The sequence below is a fragment of the Halichoerus grypus genome, chromosome 4 (genome assembly GCF_964656455.1).
Source record: "Halichoerus grypus chromosome 4, mHalGry1.hap1.1, whole genome shotgun sequence".
NCBI lineage: Eukaryota > Metazoa > Chordata > Mammalia > Carnivora > Phocidae > Halichoerus > Halichoerus grypus.
In genome coordinates, this window is record NC_135715.1 from 173,241,297 (window position 1) to 173,261,429 (window position 20,133).

Here is a 20,133-nt window from a genome sequence, read left to right on the forward strand (position 1 = left end):
TAAGTTTCTGGCTTAAAATGGTGATTGTATTTACATGTGCATTTAATTGGTGGCAGACTGGACTACCTGCTTTGAGTTTTGTTTGCCGATACTGTTATTTTATTCCCTTTAATTACCGACCTGACCATATACTTATTTAAGTGCTTAATTTATATCATCACTTTTTAAGTTTGTTTTATGAAGATGCCACTGTCATTGTGTAAATCTGTTCTTAACATTTAAAAATAATTTAACTGCCAACTTCTGTAAAATGTGCACCCCTTCAATAAGTACAGTTCACAGGAGGCGTTGAGATAGTGAGAAGGATTAAATTGGGAAACGTCCTGAATGATGCCTGGGTTGAGCAAAATCATTTGAGATGGTTTTACAGCCCTTTATATATAATGTGTGACGGATGAGCGAACCTACTGCTGTTTTGGGCTCTGTCCGATGAAGGGGAAAAAACCCACAATAAATGACTTCCTTTCATTCTGTTGGAAACATCTTTGCAGAGAACAGAGGTAGTAAACAAATGTCAAGTTAGAAGCTGACAAGCAGGGACGCCTGGGTGGCTCAGTTGGTTAAGCAACTGCCTTCGGCTCAGGTCATGATCCTGGAGTCCCGGGATCGAGTCCCACATCCAGCTCCCTGCTCGGCAGGGAGTCTGCTTCTCCCTCTGACCCTCCCCCCTCTCATGCTCTCTCTCTCTCATTCTCTCTCTCAAATAAATAAATAAAAATATTAAAAAAAAAAAAAAAGCTGACAAGCACATGGCCCCGGGTGTTTTGGCCCCTGTGAAGAAGAGAGGTGATTCATTTTCTGGGATTTTGGGTGGTGGTGAATATTTTCTCTAGAGAGGGAGAACATACATTTCAGATTAAACAAAAAAACTCTGCCATTTTCCCCATACATAAAACTTTTGTATCTGGGTTGCATTTTTAGTGTTAACACTAAAATATTATTGAGACTGATTTTGTGTATCAACAATCTATACATATGTAAGATGCTGGGCTAATATATAATGCCCATATTTAAAACCTCAAAATTTAGACCATTTTGATTTTGAAGACTCCTTGAAATAAATGACGACCCTTGCCTAAGATGGATGGCTCTTTCAATGGCCATCTTTTATATTAGCTACTAATGAGTATTATTGAGCCTCTGACTAATTCTGAAAAGCATTTTGGTGAATTATAATTGGCACTGTGATTTACTGAGTATGAAGACTGACAGGCCATTCCATACCCTATAATTGATGTGGAAGCGGAGACAAGCACCCTGATGATCAGCATTTCCTTTATGTGGGGTGGGGAGGATGGGGGCTTCAAAAGCGTCATCAAGCCAAAGTAGAATATTATTTTTGTCTGCCATTTCTGCATTTTACTTTTATTAAAAATGTCAGGAAAACATGAAATGCCACCAGACTTTGGAAGGGAAGTCTTGTCCACATCCCATTGTGATATTCAGTATATTAAAGCATCATCCATCACAGCTATTTGCTGGTGTTAAATGGTTCATGATAGTCAGTGAACCGCAAAATAGTCTGGATAGACCGACAGAATTCAGAATCATGGGCCAAATGCACAGGCCATGTAACTGATGATTCCTGGAAGGGCAAAATCTGGTTCTTCGTATTCATTGGTTTTATTGCAAGTGTGGATATGTTTATCTCCCTGTGTTCCTGAACTTCCTGGAGGAAAAGACAGTCTAACATGTAAGAAAACTCAATCCAAATAGGCCCACAAATACATAAGAACTTCATTCTTCAGTAGAAAGTAGATGTTGAGACTCCTGCTTCCTTTTTTTTATATCCCTTCTTTCCTGTATGATTACTACAAATGGATTATTGACTTCTGCTTTTGCCTGTAGGATGGCAACTGTGTGTGTGTGTGTGTGTGCGCGTGTGTGTGTGTGTGTGCACGCACCATCATATGTCAAGATAAAATGGGTCAGGGAACTGTTTTTTGCAAAGCAGTTCAGTCTCTATTTAGTTGATATATGGGCTCCCGGGTTTAAGGACTCCCTAAGCTTCAGTACCTAATCCCTTGTGCTTTTTATACTCTTTTTTTCTTTTTTTTTTGCAGTCTTTATGTCATAGTTTGGACACAGCAGACAGCTCTCCTCTTTAATCTCAGCATCTTTGGCGCCGTACCCTCCTGGTTTTCTTGTGTCTCCCTCAACACTCCTGAGCTCCTTTGTCAACTCTGTTTTCTCTCCATGAGCTCTAAATGTTGCAGTTCCTTAAAGGCTTGGTCTTCAACCCTTCTCCCCTGCAGTTGCTCTGGAGCCAAGCTCCATCCTGCCTCAGGACCCTCACACAGACTGTTGTCTTCTTGGACCACCCACCTGTCCCCTAGCTGATTCTTCCTCCTCCTTCCCCTCCTCCTGTCTGGACTCCCTTTGCTTCTCTTCAGACATACCCTGTCCTTTCCCACCTCTCTTCTTTATACTTTTGCTCATTCTGTTTCCTGCTCTATGATGGCCAAATTCTATTTTTCATTGCCCAGCAAAAAAGCCATGTTAATTAATGAAAATGTCTTATAATCAGTCACCAGAGATTTTTAAAAATTCACATCAGCTGATATATTTCCATACCAGTCATGGTCCTCTTCACATTTACCTCCTATTATTCCTTTTGTGTGTGTGTTATATCCCCTCGTAGGTTGTAAACTCCTCAAAGGCAAGGACTTTATCTTCAACTTCATGTCTTCCACAGAACACGCTCCAGGGTCTTCCCTGTAACAGTTACACAGTAAATACATACTAGGTCAAAGTAAGGAAAATATTCACTGCATAAAGAGAAACATTTACATTATAGCTCACTAAGGTCCCTGGTTCTCATTTCAAAAGAAAGGAGGAACGCTAAGTCTCTGGGATTACTACCCATAGCCTGTGAAGGCTCTTACTTGTGGCTAGATGTGTAATTCTGAGTGACTGTCTGTGGGTCTCTTCTGAGCACGCAGGCTGCTGTAAGTGCTGGACGAGCGCCGTCAAACCCTCTGTCACTTCACCGCTCCAAGCTGATAGATAGCTTCTCTTGCTTTGAGCTGCTTGTTGGTTTTCCACTCTGCCTACTAATCAGGGCTGTGTTATTTACCTTGTTTAAAAAGACCCATCCACACATCCCTTCTCTCCTTTGTATTGTTGGGTATTAATTCACCGCTGCAGGATACATTGGTAAAGATTTCAGAAATTGCAAGGAAGTGTTTCTTTAATCCCTCAAGTTTGCTAAGTACTTTATTATAATGGAGATCATAATCTCCTAGTTGGTGGAAGAGACGAAATAGTTACTGGGGATATTTTTCTCTTGCTGCAAAATGATTATATTAGGAAACACTTTGTCCAGTTTTTTGGGTTTTTTTAAAGATTTTATTTATTTAGAGAGCGCATGCTAGTGGGGGGAGGGGCAGGGGGAGAGAGAGAATCCCAAGCAGACTCCCTGCTGAGCGCGGAGCCCAACATAGGGCTGATTTCACAACCCTGAGACCATGGCCTGAGCTGAAATCAAGAGTCGGGTGCTCAACTGACTGAGCCACCCAGGCACCCTGCTTTGTCCAGTGTTTTAATCCTTTCCATAAGCTATAGGATTCTTAGGACCTAAGTTGATGGCACTGAATTTGATGTCTTTCATAAGGCATTGAGCAGTGCCCAGGTCATTGTGATTAAGTTAGTGGCCTTGAGCCTTTATAGGCAAGCCTTGAAAGTAGTCTCATTAGTACTGTGCATGTACCCATTCATAACTATTACGATGCTCAGACGAGGCCATGATTGTGGCCGCACCTTGACCGTTCAGCATAAATTGCCCTCCCAGCCAGCGAGTGAGTGGTTTCAGGGCACAAGTAAGACTGAGCCTTTATGCCATGAATGTGTATATCTCCTTGGTTTGTTCTATACCAGTTGTAACGGTCAGTTTCAATCTGCTCCGTGACTTATATTCCCTGATGACTTTATGTTTCTCTTTTCCTCACTGAAAAATATTTGTTTGTTAGGCAGCCTCAAGTTGCAGCCTATCTTAGAAACAATAACATTAATAATGTATTTCCTCTTTCTGTAGAATTTATGACATTGCTGACAGTTATTGTTTATTAAGTGTTCATGGCTTGTAGACTACTGAGCAACAGAGAGAATATTCAGGTTCAAGGGCAGAAGATATGTAGCAATGATTCCTCATTCTAAAGGGATATTTATATTAAATTAAGACAAAGGCTGATCTTTTCTAATTTGACCTGTGATTGATAGAAGATGGGGTGTCCCTGGCTCATTACTCTTCTCTGTCTGGCACTGTTTGACGTTTATCATGAGTAGGATTAGGGGAGGGACTAGAGGATCTATTTTCTGTGACTATATCAGGAAAGATGGTTTGGAATTACCCAAATGGCCCCTAAATTCTGGGGGGAAAACAAAAAGGAACCACAACTTCTTAAAAAACCATTTAGTGTTAGTCCCCTAAGGAACACTTAGCTATAATTCTAAGCACTGTAGAAATTAAATTTTATTTCTTGACAGATATCAGTAAGTATTCCCAAACTTTTCAAATACAGACTTTCGGAATCAGCATTTTGCATCTCACCTGCCCTTCCCATCCGCCCCCTCTCAAAGAAGAATAGCTTTTGTGCATACTGACCATGAGGCTCCTGAACCATAATACATACTTAACAGGCACACAAAGCATGTACTCTCTCTAACCAATGTCACTCAGAACAAGGAAAATAAATTTGTTGTCTTATGTTCTAGCAAGTGGTCAGCTAATAAATCACATTGAACAGTTTCTGGATACCAATGAAACACCGTATTTTATGAAGAGCATGGACTGCATCACAGTCTTCCGGGAAGAAGCCATTCAGGTAACGCTCTCCTAGTCTGTCTTCCTCTTCCTAAACGGTCAGCCACCATCACAGGGGAGACATACAGCACCCCACAAGTGAGCACAGGCTTTGGAAACCGTTGTTCCCACCCTGACTAGCCGTGTTTGCCAAGAGATGCCAAAATGACTAAGTCTTTTTACTATCACTGTCGCTTCTGAGGGAGCATGAAGATGGGTGGGATGAATGGGATGCTTCGTCCCTGGGAGTTAGTGTTTTATTACATTATAGCCCTGGCTGCATGATTCCTATTTAGGAAACCAGGGAAATTTCCATTGTAACCTCTGGTGACCAACTCATTAAAGGACCAGCTAAGTTATTTTAAAGAAATTGGTGGAAAATATGTGTTGGTGTAATTATTGAGAAGGATTTTATGAAGACGAGAGTAGGGATCTGGAATGCCAGGAAAAATTAACACTGAAAATTAATTACTCAGCACCACACCCCACTTTTTGTGTAGGTTTTTTTGTTTGTTTTATTAGGAATTTTGAGAAAACACTGTGAAAATCTTCCAAATTATTTCTAGGCTTTTATACATAAACTCTAGGCAAGAGTGAGCAAGTTTAAATTAGAAAGTATATTTTTAAAGTAGGCACAGTTGTAGTATATGTTCTCATGTGGGTGCTTATTAAATATTGGCTGAGTGAGTGAACAAATTAATTCTTGAATTGTTTAGGTTCTTACAAAGAATGCTAAGAAAATGGGAAAATTGTTGAAATTAGGGTAGAAGTAGATGATCCAAATGCCCTATAGGTAAAAGACAAAATATGGGCAGAGTCAATATAAGACTAAGGATGCCCCAGGTGAAGAAGGATCTGGTAAGGTGGGAAAAGGTAGTGAAAGTGTGTTGCTTTTTTAGCACTGCCCCCAGCTAGACGGAGTGCCCAGTTATACTTCAGTGCCCTGTTGTCGTCAACTGTCCTTTAAAGTACCAGGTCACTTGATTTCTTAAAATAAAAAATTTTTAAAAAGCAAGGGAGAGATGGAAGAGCATCAAAAGAGACTCTAGAGACATATCAGCCACTCTTAATGTAGAGACCTTTTCTAACTGCAAAACTGTACAACACACACACACACACACACACGAAAAAGAAAAAGGGTTTTATAATTGGGAAAATGTAAATACTGACTGGCCATTTACTCCTATTAAGGAATTACTACTAATTTTTTGGTATTTTTTAAAAAGTCCCTCTCTTTTTAGATTTTAGATACTGCATACAGGAATATTTATAGATGACGTAACATGCTTGATGTTTGCTTCCAAACAGTCCCAGGGTTGTGGGAGAAGATTGGGGTATACGCAGGGCAAGACTGGCTGAGTTGACAGGTGTTGAAGCTGGGTGATGGGCATATTGAGCATTCATGAAACTCTTCTATTTTTGTTTGACTTTGTCTGTATTGAAGGTTAAAAAGCACAGCACCGAAATACCGGTGTGGTTCTGAGCAGTTGTGTACCTTCCACAGATGGAAGGTTTTCTGGTTCCCAGCAAACCAAGCTGAAATTTGGAATGACAGACCAGATCTCCCATTTGCCAAAGGAAGGACATTTTATATTTTTCTTATGAATAATGGTGGATTCGTATATGTAGCCCTTTGTCCCGGGAGTGACTTGTTTCTGTATCTGCTCTGCCCCCACATGCCACCCCAGTTTTCAGAAGAGCAGCGATTTAACGATTTCCTGAAAGCCCTTCGAGAGAAAGTGGAAATGAAACAGTTAAATCATTTCTGGGAAATTGTCGTTCAGGGTAAGGTGTCTTCTGTCATTTTTTCTAAATACTTATGCTCTTTTTTCTAAATCTAAATGTAAAATATGGTGTATGATGTGTTCCGTGGCAACCTGGTGACTTTCCGTGTGGATTTGGGAAAATGCTCAGGATCCAGTGAATGGAAAAATCTTGCTTAATGAGCATAAATAAAAAGTGATAAATAATAAATAAACATGGAAGTCCTATCTTGAACTCTGTGCAGCATGACCCATTTCCAAGATGGTACCTTTTTTTTTTTTTAAAGATTTTATTTATTTGACAGAGAGAGAGACAGCGAGAGAGGGAACACAAGCAACGGGAGTGTGAGAGGGAGAAGCAGGCTTCCTGCTGAGCTGGGAGCCCGATGCGGGGCTTGATCCCAGGACCCTGGGATCATGACCTGAGCTGAAGGCAGACACTTAACGACTGAGCTACCCAGGCACCCTGAAGATGTTACCTTTCTGTTTGTTGGAAGGACCTGTGTGGGCAAACACTGCCCCCTTTCTCAGATTCTTAGACCCTTCTGTCCTGCCTGACCCACAGCACTGTCACTGACCTCACGCACATTTTACCCTCCTGCTACCTTTCATGAGTATGTTCTTGGGCTTTCCATATCAGCAGACCAGCGTCTTCATGCACCAAAGCCACTCCCTCACTTATTCACAGTGACCAATGCAAACTTAACCTAGAAAGAAGGCAACACACACTCTTTCAGTGTTAGGCTTGATGTTGGATTTCCTTCATGCCCTTTGCCTGTTTTTTTTTTCACCTGACTTGATTTTCTTTTAGAACCAAGTATAAGATACTACTTATTAAAAATACCTCTTATGAAAACAATGATGTTATAAATTGTGAAACTTTTCACTTGAAGTAGGGCCCTCAGATTAGTTTCAACCTGTCTTTCTGTGCAAACTCTGTAAAAAGGAGTTGCATATCTATCTATCCAGCTTCTAAGGGGCAGCTTTTCATCACTCAGGCAGCTATTTCCCTGACAGTTAATTTTTCAGCCCTTTAACTTCTACACTGGGGAGCAAAAGCAATTAGAATAGGTGGTGAATGGGGCTTACTCCAATCACTCTGGTGTCTCTGCTGCCGACCTAGTAGATGAAGGAGATTGGTTTTGGTGTTTATTGATTGCCTCCAGCATATTGTTTGCTGAAAGGAAACTTACAGGACATACACAAGGTACATATTTTCTGAGAGTTTATATCCTAATACACATGACCTGTGCCATTTCTAGGTACAAATGGATGTTAAATGTATGTGCTTTTCTGAAAGTTTATCATGCATCAGCCATTTGAGGCAGAAGAAAATCTTAGGAAGAAGAGAAAACTGAAGGGTATATTTTCTATCCTTGAATTGCTCTCACTGAGCTAAAATTGATGTATGTGCTAAATGATAGACATAACCATTGTGAGAGCATGTTTCCTCCCAACCTTGGGCCTCTTGCCATTCCATCAGTAGCCAGTAACATTACTAGAAGTCAGAATGTCTGCAGCTTCCTATATTGGGTATCTAATGGGTTTGGGCCAAAGTATATAGTCATTCAGTTATTTATTTACTGAGCTTGTGCCATGCCTACATTGAAGGGAATAGAAAGATGAATAAAACCCATTCCCTGCCCTTGAGAAAAGTATGGTCCATTAAGAGAGAAAAAATATGTACACATAGTTACACAAGGTAAGATATGATGACAGCAACTTCAAAGGCATGAACAGAGTGATCTGAAAACTCTGAAGGAGAGATTTAATCAGGGAAGACTTCATGCAGCAGATAGCATTTGAGATGTGGCTTTTATTTTACACAGGCTAAGTAGGAAACAGGATAATATAAGATGGAAGGAACAGTGTGAGTTAAGTGCCTTCACAGTCTTCCATTTCTTATAGAGAAGAGCATCTGTGGAGTTCTAAAAATCTCTAATGCAGAGATGGGAGGAGGTGTGGTGGGGAGGAAGGTACGATTGGGATTGCTTTGCACTGGGATTTCACTCTGAATTACTTTTTAGATGGAATTACTCTGATCACCAAAGATGAAGCCCCTGGAAGTTCCATCACAGCTGAGGAAGCCAAAAAGGTATTGTGGAATAATATCATCTTTAGATGAATTATTGTAATGGGTATTATTTTCTTGACGCCCATTCCTCCTTGAAAATTTTAAATTTTAAGGGTAACTAAATTAGTGTACCTATTCTTTATTTGACCAATTGGCCAATTCCTTTTCCTTCAACTACAGCGTTTTTGTAGGAGAAATTGTAAACTCCCTCAGTCTTCCATAGACTGTACCCCTGTTCCTAGAACTCACCTGGAATCACAGTGTCATTAGCTCTAGAGCTCCTGAAGTCCATAGCACATACCAAGCGTAGCCGAGACATTGGTAAAGGCTATGAAATCCAGGTAGCCCAGTGATTCCCACTATGGCCACACTTCAGTCACCTGGGGAGCTATTATTTAAGAAGTATTGATGACAAGGCCCCTCCCCCAAAGATTCTGGTAATCCAAAATGGGGTTGTGGGCAGGGTTTCAGTTCTTAAAGCCCCTCAGGTGATTATAATGTGTAGCGAAGTAGAGAAACCTTAGTATTCCAGAGTAAGGCACATCCAGAGGTGTTTTTAGTAAAAGACTCATGTATTGACACAAGCAGACCAAGGTCTCCCTGTTTGAGCCTGATTCAGCTATGAATCAAGTATATGTGGCTATTGAGTTTAGTGATCTTTCATTATACCTCACGTTTGTGATGAGAGTTAAAATTAAATAGAGTTCCTCAAGAGTATATGGTTGGTAACACTGAGCTTCAGTGACAGTCCCTGACTGATCCAGGCTTGCTGGCACAGCGCCCAGCGGCTCTCGGTCTCGTGCTAAAGCCTCGGCTATCTGCTAGGCACTGTGCTGGGTAATAAGACGGCACTCCTGCCCTCCAGAAACAGCTACAGGCTTGCAGAGGAGAATATTGGAGATTTAAAAACGTAACTACACATGCTCACAGAGAGCTTGATACGGGCTGGCGGACAGGAATCTGTTAAGGGAACGGCAGGAACAAGGCTGGAAGTATTCATCTTATGGCTAAATTCAGGCCAAATTTAAAGATGCCTTACAATTTCAACTCAAAAAGGCATTTGGCAGAAACAGTAGTATTTTTTGGGAAAGAAATTAGAATATATGAGAATTTGTATTAAGGCTACTTTGCCTGGCAAAAGCGTTTTGTTAAAGAACATACATGGTCCCTGCTTTCAGGAAGTGAGATCCTGGAATTTTAGAAGCACACACTGACATGCTGAGGATTGTCTCAGAAGGGGCTCCACTATGTCTGTACCTCTTCCACCACAGTCAGTACTGTGAATGTCATTACTCTACAGGATGTCATTTAACGGCTTGATTTTATTTCTGTTTGTGACTTTATACAATGGCATGATAATATTTCCCCTTGGAACTAGTGTATCACTCAGTGCTCTCCAGAGAGACAGAACCAGTAGACTATATATATGGGTGTGTGTGTGTGTGTGGGAGAGATTTATTTATTTTAAAGAATTGGCTCATGAAATTGTGGAGACTGGCACATCTGAAATTTGTAAGGCAGGCCAGCAGGCTGGAAATTCGGGCAAGATTTCTGTGTTACAGTCCTGAGGCAGGATTCCTTCAGCTGATTGGATGAGGCCTACCAGTATGACCAAGGGTAATCTTTACTTCAGGTCAGCTGATTGTAAATGTTAATCACATCTACAGAATACCTTCACAGCAACATCCCGACTAGTATTTAGCACCACAGCTGGGCACTGTGGTCTAAGCCAGGTGGACACGTGAAATTAACCATCACTTAGCGTGAGGGCTTATTAGTCAGCTTTTGCTAAACAAGTCAAATAAGTCAAAGCAAATCATTTAATTTTAGTCATTATTGCATTTCATTTTTTTTTAAAGTTTTTATGTATTTATTTATTGGAGAGAGAGAGAGCTTGAGCAGGGGGAGGCACAGAGGGGGGAGAAGCAGACTCCCCGATGAGCAGGGAGCCTCATGTGGGGCTCAATCCCAGGACCCCAAGATCATGACCTAAGCCGAAGGCAAGTGCTTAAATGACTGAGCCACTCAGGTGCCCCAGTCATTGTTGCATTTTTAAAAATCTGTCATCCAGGTGAGAGTTGAGTACATGTTACTGTTACTGAAGGAAGACGAGAGCACCAATCTAAAAAGGTAGTAGTTTTCCTCTCAGCAGTATAGTTCATCTTAACCAAAGGTGTCATAGCTAAGTGAGTCCAGAATAGTAGAGAGGAAAGAAATCTAAGAAGGATGACATGCTTCTCGCAAATTATCTGGGGCTTGTTCTGTGATGCAAAGGTGGTGTCTTCTTTGGAACTTAAGGGCACAGAGCCTAACCATGGGGAATCTTCATGTCTGTTCATTCAGCTGCAGAGGACTTTGAGTTAATGACGAGGTTTGGGGCAGTGTCCTTGCATGGTTCCAGTGTCAGCAGAACTGATTTCAGCTGGTTGTAATTGAGGATAACTCAGAACTTGCCATCTTTTTTTTGTTTAATGTTTAAAAACATTAATTTTGTTTCCCAGGGGAAAAATGAAATCCTTTGTATTAAAAATGTTTTTAAATGGCACCTGTAGGTTTTTGGAGAGAAGTGTGAAAGAGAGCGTGGGGGATGACGGGGAGAATCACTGGGGGTGAGTCTGGCTCAGAGAAGCTGGCTCCTTGTGGCTCCCAGGAGAGAGACACGCCTCAGCCCGGTCAGGGATAGTAGTCTCTTCTGACAACAGTGCACTGCAGTATGTATATCGCCTTCAAAGGAAGTGTTGAGTTTGGTCACTCGCCGTATAATCAATTAAGGAAACCTGACTATAATCAGAGGTTGAAGAGCAGTACTCACAGCCCATTTCAAGTCTTCTAAGGCACTTACGTAAGTTATTTAAAGTTAGCAAGCTGTTGAATTATTTTTATTAAATGTTGATGATTTGAAAGGAAATAATTATCCAGGGATGTCCATTTTAAATGAAAATTAAATCATAACTTTACACTTGCATCTCTTAAGGAGAGCCATTTCTCTCTGGTGTATTCTTGAAAAGTGTAGATTTTATGACCCTGAGAAATCTAGGTAAGTCAGTCCTGCTACAGAAATAGAAAGTTCTTCCACGACGTGAGTTTAAATAGCCACTTTCTTTTAAATTCACTGACAGCTCCCCTTTCATTTTGAAGCCTAGACATAAACATGATCCCTCTTTCACATTTATTTTTGTCACTATAACCTGTCAGTTCTTTGACTTCACTTTTTCTGTTCCTGTTTGTTACTGTTAGACATATCATTAGCACTTGATGTTTGGTAGAGTCTCTCGAACTCTTCTCAGGACATGGCTCTGCAGTGGGCCGGTGGCGTGCTGCTAATCCTGGCATGTTCCAGGAGCATCTGGGAGGTTGTTTGCCTCAGGCCACCATCAGTAAAACACCTGGACTTGTGGAAGGTTAGGAGAGGCTGATTCTTCATTTGAAGTTTATCTTCTTTATCAAAGACTTTTTTTTTCTTTTTTAAATACGTTTCTTCTTGCTAACCTGTATTAGGGTTAGAACAGTGATTCTCAACCAGGAATGATTTTGCTCCCCAGGAGACATTTGGCCATGGTCTGGAGTCATTTGGGTGCTTACTGCAGGGGGAGGGGCTGCTACTGACTCCTAGCAACCAGAGGCCAGGGATGCTGGGAAACAGGACAGCCCCCATGTCAAGAATTATCTGGCCCAAAATGTTGATAATGATGTTGGGAAGCCCTGGGTTAGAAGAATTAAAACAAGCCAGATCCTTAACTAAGGCAGAGGAAATTGGCTTAAGTTGTATATCATTTTATTCAGCTGGAAAGAATTCTAATGATCTTCTTTTTTTTTTTTTTTTTTAAAGATTTTATTCATTTATTCAACAGAGAGAGACACAGCGAGGGAGGGGACACAAGCAGGGGGAGTGGGAGAGGGAGAAGTAGGCTTCCCGCTGAGCAGGGAGCCCGATGCGGGGCTCGATCCCAGGACCCCGGGACCATGACCTGAGCCGAAGGCAGACGCTCAACAACTGAGCCAGCCAGGCGCCCCCTAATGATCTTCTAATGGAGTTTTTATTTTTAAAACTAAAGCTTACAGGGAGGCCTGATCTATGAAACAGAGAAAGGAGGTGCTCCTCAGTCGGTAGGCAGTGGGTGCGGCAGGTCGGGATTGCCCATGCACAGGGGACTCGGAAGAACCTTCAGGACCTTAAGGAACAGAACCTGAAAAACACTGATCTAGTCCAAACTCTTATTTTATAGATGAAGAATTTTAGGGTCCCGGGAAGTAAAATAACATGGCTGAGATCTCTTAGTAAGTCCCTGGCCAGGAGTCCTGTTCTAGGACTGATCTCCAGTCCTCCATTCTTTTTACTCTGTAGTAAGAGCACAGAGGGGAAAGAGGACTTATCCCCGTGGCTTTGCAGCGTTGTACCTAACAGGATTCCAAGGGGCCGAGCTATATCTAAGCATTTGATACGAACTCAGGAGGGTGGGGGTTGGTATCTTTTCAGCACTAGTTTTTCTGGTAGCTGCCTAATCTGGCCTTTATTGTTGACATTGATTTTCCACCTTAGCCTCATAGGCGATAGGAGTTTAGCAGTCTGGTCATTTTACAGACTCGGTCTAGAGAGGTGACGTTGACTTACTCACTGTCTCCTGGCAAATTCATGGCTAGCAGAACTGACTAGAATCAAGACCCCTGCAGACCTAGGTCAGTCCCCCCGTCACACCATGGCACCACGCCTCCACCTTAGAATGCCACCAGCCACATCTACATATGGGAAAGATGCTCGAGGTCCCTCTTGCAAGAGTGCACCCAGTTTTCTGCGTGTGAGCTTTAAAGAGATCTCCAAAGTCTTGTGAGGACTTACAAGATAAAGTTTAAGAATCATTTCTTGAGAATAGTTTTCTTTAATTACTGTTCCCCGTTGACCCCATGATACTTTCCTTTGCTCTTTTCCACTTTCCTTCTCCACCTTAAATCTCTGGTGGAGTTGTTCTCTGTGCTAATTCAAAGAAAAGCAATAAGGAAAGTACCACAATTTTACCTCATATTTGTTTAGAGCTTGATACTTTTAATATACAATTTTAAAATTTCTGTTGAGGTGAAACATACATACGATAAATGCACAGATGTGAAATGTGCAACCTGATAAAGTCTTACATGTTCACACCTCTGGGCACCAGCACTCAGATCTAAAGAACATTTACATCAGTCCAGAAGCCTCCCTGTGCCCTTCCCTGTCAGAAACCCCTGACCCCTGAGGTTTCTGCTCTTCTGATACCAGTCACTGGACAGTACTTTTGCCTGTCCTTAACCTTTTGATTCATCCATGATGTTAAGAGTTGTTCTTTCTTTAGTATACCTATGTAGTGCTCTCTTTTATGATTATACCCCAATATATTTATCCATTCTCCTGACAATGGGCATTTGATTCTTTCCACACTTTAGCAATTACGAATAAAAATGCTGTGGATACTTTTTTTTTTTTTTAAGATTTATTTATCTGTTTTAGAGAGAGGAAGAAAGAGAGCAGGGGGAGGGGCAGAGGGAGAGAGAGAGAGAGAGAATCTCAAGCAGACTCCCTGCTGAGTGCAGAGCCTGACACAGGGCTCAATCCCATGACCCTGAGATCATGACCTGAGCCGAAATCAAGAGTGAGATGGCTAACTGACTTAGCCACCCAGGCGCCCCTAAAAATGCTATGGATATTCTTGTACGTATCACTTGGTGGACATGTATTGGGTATTTTCCTAGGAATTGGAACGTACAACTTACAGTATGACAAAGCAAGTTTGCATGCCCTATTTCGTGTGAGACTCGCTACAACGCCATGAAATAGGGTGAGTAGTAGTAGTAGTCTCATTTTGTTAATTATAGAAGGGTCCAGCAGCTTGCCCAGGGTTACTGAGGAACTAACAGAGCTAAGGTTAGGGTTTTGTTCTCCCACGTTAGGTTGTAGGATTTCTCTGCTGTGCGATACTGCCTTTATAGCGTGATCTAAGATACGGGGGCATTGAATTCAGACGTATGTCCTTCTAGACAAAATGCATGCAAACAGACTTGTTCTTCCTGATGCTTTTATGCATCTGAATTATGGGTGAGTCTTTGGAATCACCTGATGGTGTTGGAGTCAGCCCAGTGGAAGCCATGTGATTTTAATTTGGGGATTGGTAAGGGTCTGAGCACAAGCTGATTGTTAGTTTTTAGTCTTCTGGAGGGATTAGACTGGAAGTTTCTATACAGGCGTTATTGACTCCATTTCTCTGCTTGTGGCCAGGATTGTATTTCAGCGTGCTTGCAAAGTAATAGTTCATCCATGTCATAAAGCTCTCCAAGGAAGGACACTCTTTCTTGGTAACCCCAAGTAAATCCTGGTGGTTTGAGGAAGGAGGAGTATGTCACACAGTGTCCTTCCTGTTTGTTCTCGACTTCTGAGCATTGCAGAGGGGAAAGAACACAAGAAAAGATGAGAGTTGGCGCCTGCCCCTTCCTGTTGGGTTCAGAGAATCTGTTGCTTTCATTGAGGAAGGAGGCCAGTCATTGAATTCTCTGCTGTATCTCTGGCTTCCCATCACTCTGCACAGCCTGCAAATTACTTGCAGTTAAAAACTCTGATGAAGACGAGTGATATGTGTAAGGGCTTTGGGGAGGTAATGGACGGCAGCCCAGCTCTCAGCCGTCATTGCTGACGCGCAAGTATGCAGCAGATCTGTCAGGAAAATCACTTGCACGAGTGTAGCCCTTGATGGCAGTGCAAGTGTGCTTGCTGCTGCTCCTGTCTTCCTAGGACTCAGCCTGGTCGCCAGGGTGCGCCGTTTGTGCTTAACTGTACGTGGCGTGGCCACACTGTGCACACAGCCCTGCCCTCACCGATCCGGCCATCACGCTGTGAAAGGGGCTGTGCGGCTGAGAGGGGTTGGAGCTGGGGGCTCGTAGAGGCTGGGTGCCAGGAAACGGTAGGGGTTTCCTAGATCTGGAAGCGCCTACCACGCATCCTCTTACCAAGGGTGATAAAGGGTGTGGTGGCCGGCAGAACTGCTGAGCCCAGGGAGTCTGTCGGTCTTCGGAGGGGCTCGTCATTTGTGGCCCCGCAGAGGCTTATGGGAAGACACGGCTCTACTTTTAATTCTCTTCACCCAAACTGGGTAAGTCTTACCTTTTAGCCAAGCGCATTTCTAGTATAGGGAAAATCATGCGGGTTCATGGAATGAGTAGAAGAGGAGAAGACCAAAGTAAAAACCACTTTTAGTAATAATTAGAATCATAATCTAGGGTATCCTAGATATCTTGGAGTCTGGGCTAGAGCAGAGTTTAGTCTTTAGCCATACACCACATGCAAATACATGTGTGAATAATTTACCTATACTTGGCCCTCAGATATCTTTATTAATAATCAGCCAAAGTAAATAAATAGAATTCATGATACAGAAGCTCCATTACAGTTCTTTTGCAGACTATACCCCCTCCCCCCCTCGCTAGCATTTCCTGTCTCTCATACCATTGATTCCCAGCGTTGGGCATGGTCCAATTTAAGGTCAGCAAGGGGCTATGGAGAGATCCGTAAATGTCCATAGAAGAAGATAAATTCCTTACTCTCTCAGTCAAAACTGAAGTTAATGAATGGTGAGGTGGTTTTGACTGAGGGAAAACAAAGTCCAGGAGGGAAGTTGAGTCAAAAGCAAACTGTCATGGCCACGTCCACCGTTCCAGTTCTGCAGATGCAGCCTCCACTGTCTCCTCTTGTTAACCTGTGTGCGTGAGTTTCTGGACATGAGGCATGGAAGGACCTGCAGCCCTGGCTTCCTGAAACTTGCTGCACACAGCCTGATGTTTGAGAGTGAATTTAGTTCATGGTTTGTCAAAGAGATATATATTAGCCTATTTGTAAATCCTAGGTTTCAGAGGCCTCAGTGGTTTCCATTGTACCATAACAGGAATGTATAGGGAAAGCAGTTCTTGCCTTGTTTTCATGTTGAGGCAGTGAGAAAAGTACACCTTTCCATCCTGGGTGGAGGCAGCCGCGGGAGAGCAGAAGGGCGCTGGAAGGCTCACTCAGCGTGTGCGTGCTCTGCGCACACGGACCCTGAGGAATACTGACAGGGAGAGGGATGCCCCACCTTCCAGCTTCCCCTTTAAAAACATTCCTCCAGGTTTGGCTCTGCTGCCATTTCAAGTAGTTACGATACCAGAAGATGGATCACCTTCGCGTGTTAGATAAGTGGTGGACAAAACCTAACTCTTAGATGCAGTTACCGTGAGCCTTGAGGAAAGGAGTCCCCACTGCTATTTCGTAGAGGGACAGGACAGAGAGCAGGAGTGTTCATATGATTTTCAAGGGCACCCAGTACCCTTTTAAAGTCTGAATTTCATCCCTAGATCCTTGCAGACTTCAACTCAAGGCCCTTGCTTTTCTGCGCATCTTTTAGAAGCTCCAGGTCTAGAGTACTAATGCTGAGCAGAATCATGCACTAGAAGCTTTCTCATCCACCTTCCTTTTTCAGACATTTCCTAACACTACTGAAGGATTTCCAGAAAAGGAATTGCCCAGCCTCCCAAGCTCACCCGTTTTTGTGTTTCATGTCATTTACAGGAAGTCTTCCTTTTGTCCTCTGCAGAGTTGAGAAATGAGATTCTAATTGTTGAGTTCAAACACTTGATTCTTATGCTCCTTTCAGGAGAGAAGACATATCGGTTTGGGGAGTCTGGTTCTTTTCTTAACCCTAATGAGCACACATATCCCCTGTGGAAGCAGAAATGGGAATATCAGTTGACCTCTGCACCTGACATGGGCCCATCCATGGGGTCACTGCCTTGGCGAGCCGTGTCGTTTCCTCCCTCTTCACAAGAACTTTCTCATGGTGACTAGGGAATGTGGGCTCTTCAACTTCAAAATCAGTCCTCTCACCTGGGGCCAGAGGAAGGAGTGTGCATCCAGATGATGTTTCTTTGAGGCTGTTGCAGTGAGACTTTGCGAAGCAAGCCTTCTTAGATCTGCCTGTGGCGCTGCTAGTAGACCGTGCCTTTCATCCAAAGAGGCAAAAATGTCATCGTGGTGTCCCTGACTTTCTGTTCACAGTTTCTGGCCCCTAAAGAAAATCCAAATGAAGACACAGCAGCCATATTTGCAGAAGGTGGTGACGTGGATGATTTAGTAAGTGCTTTTAATATATACCAGGTGTTCTCCATATTGAAATCGCCAAGCTGTAAACACAGCCACAACGCTGCTGATCGTAGACTTGTTTCTTATTTGAGTTTTAATTGCTGATATGCCAGAAGCTCCCTCCACTATTATTTATTGCCATTATAAATTTAATCAGATAGGTAATTTCATAATGGAAATTCCTGTGCTCTCAGGTTTCAGTTATATTGTTCATTCAGTTTAATCCTCTCCTGTGAAGGACTGAAAAGAGCTGGCGAGGCCATTCCTTTAGTAGCAGAATGTCATAATTTACTGAAATTGCTCTCAACCCAAATAGGCAATACAACATGCAATTTGTGTGGGTTGACAAATAAAAACAGCCTTTCAGAAGCCTAATTCTTGAATGTTCTCGATTAACTTAATGTAAACAAAATCGGCTGATAGGCATTTGGGTGTTTCTGGACCTCCTCGTACCACGTCTGGATGCCTGGGAGGCGTGGTGTAAGTTTGGCTTTGTATCCCTCTTTCATGTGTGGAGACTTCCTGCCTAGAAGCCACACGTGACAGCTGATTCCAGTAAACACTTTCAGTCTTTTTGTGGAGTTCTTAGTGCTGTAATGAGACACTTGGTATTTAACACCTCCGATAGTTGGCAGTGAGTCGGTGCCCAAGTCCAGCTATACCAGAAGTGAAGAGAGCCATGTTGTTAAACTGGCTCCCACCACAGAAGCAGTGGTCTGGAGTTGGTTCCTTTCTAAAAATGTCCTTCTTGTTCACAGCTGGACTTGATCTAGGTCATGGCCGTGTGGGGAATCGAGAGTTACCACTTCTGTCATGCTGGGACTTCTGTCCAGAGGAGGCCATTCAAGGGGAACGGGAAGCTCTGGAGATGGTCCCCGTAGGCTATGTGGAAGTAAATCTCCTAATTCTCTGGAATGAATATATACATGTGGAAGGGATAATTTCGATCCCATACACGTTTATAAAGAATCCCTGTTATTTTCTCATTGGTGTATTATTTCTTTTGTGGTCTTCATTGATCTCAGTATATTATGCACGTGCTTTGAAGTTTCTGCAAAACGGATTTCCTCCTGCGCTGGTATGTTGGTGAGGATTGTGGCCCTCATGAAGCTGTCTCGTGCAGAACTATGGCATGTCATTGGTGAGTTTCTCAGTCCTCCCCCAGAGGTGGAGTCCGCAACCAAACGCAAGCACAACTATGCTGATCAAACTGTGGCATTAGTTTCTTACCAGCAGAAAGGTGGGTTTGGGAAATCATGGCTAAGGGCTGACTCTTGGTCTTTTTACTTAAGCCTTTTAGTCCCCACATTACGTCAGCTGTGTGTATAGGTGGTTTTCCTTAAGCAGGGTGGGAGGGGAGCATCGCTTCCCCATGTACTGAGCAGTGCTGGTGCGCTCATGAAGACAAGATGCCCTTTTGGCCCAGCCTCTGACATATCAGCGAACCCTAAACAAGAAGACAAAACAAAATGGAGAGATTCACCCCCAGGAGTTAGGATTTTATCATTTCATTACTGCCTACTTAGCGGTCTCACGGAGAGAAAGTGTGATTGTGTTCAAGCACTTCTTCCTTAATTTCCCATTCTTTTCCATTTCTACCTTAGTCTCCTTTCCTCTCTGTCTGGGTGAGGTTTCCTTTCTTAAAATAAGAAAACAGCAAAACCCTTTTTTTTTCCAGACCTCATTCTTTCCCCGAGTTCTAACTCCTTCCTTGGTGTCCCCAACTCTGTGGTGCCCAGTCTCCCATATCCTCTGCACCCCCGTAAACAGTCACTGCTTCCCTTCATTTTGCAAAGGTAATATTAAAGGTATAAATGACTCTCTCTTCCTGTGGATTGCCACCCATTATGAATTGTCTGCAAAAGAATTTTTCAGTGCTGTGCTGGGGATTAGAGACCCTCTATGCATTTCTTGAAGACGGCCCTCCACAACAGAACATTGTTCAGTCAGCTGATTTGAGAGAGGAGTGGCTTACTATGGGCCTTTAGGACATCCCTCTCAATACTGTGCACACCTTAGTCAATCTTTTTTTTTTTTTTAAAGATTTTATTTATTTGACAGCACAAGCAGGGGGAGCGGCAAAGGGAGAGGGAGAAGCAGGCTCCCTACTGAGCAAGGAGCCCAATGCGGGGCTCAATCCCAGGATCCTGGGATCATGACTGAGCCGAAGGGAGCTGCTTACCTGACTGAGCCACCCAGGCACCCCCACCTTAGTCTTGATATCCAGGTGCCCATTTGAAGCAGCCCCCATGAAGGATGCGATCTGTATCTTACTGTCTAGTTGGATGGTTGGAGCCCAGGGGATGTTTGTGACTTGGACAGAACTGAACCATTTCATATCAAGAGGGAAAGCTTTGTACTTTAA

General features: G+C 42.9%; 1 protein-coding gene across 3 annotated transcripts in view; it reads left to right on the top strand.

Annotated features, from left to right (window-relative positions):
- Positions 1 to 18,754, top strand: part of XRCC5 (X-ray repair cross complementing 5) — a 91,011-nt gene extending 72,257 nt beyond the window's left edge. Inside the window, exons 17-21 of one of the 3 annotated variants that reach the window (XM_036085310.2) lie at positions 4,714 to 4,823; positions 6,490 to 6,586; positions 8,592 to 8,659; positions 17,685 to 17,759; positions 18,527 to 18,754. In XM_036085310.2, coding sequence (XP_035941203.2) covers positions 4,714 to 4,823; positions 6,490 to 6,586; positions 8,592 to 8,659; positions 17,685 to 17,759; positions 18,527 to 18,541 — 365 coding nt within the window. In that variant the 3' untranslated portion in view covers positions 18,542 to 18,754. The other 2 variants (XM_078071293.1, XR_004915133.2) reach the window with 2 other exon arrangements.
- Positions 18,755 to 20,133: the final 1,379 nt, after the last annotated feature.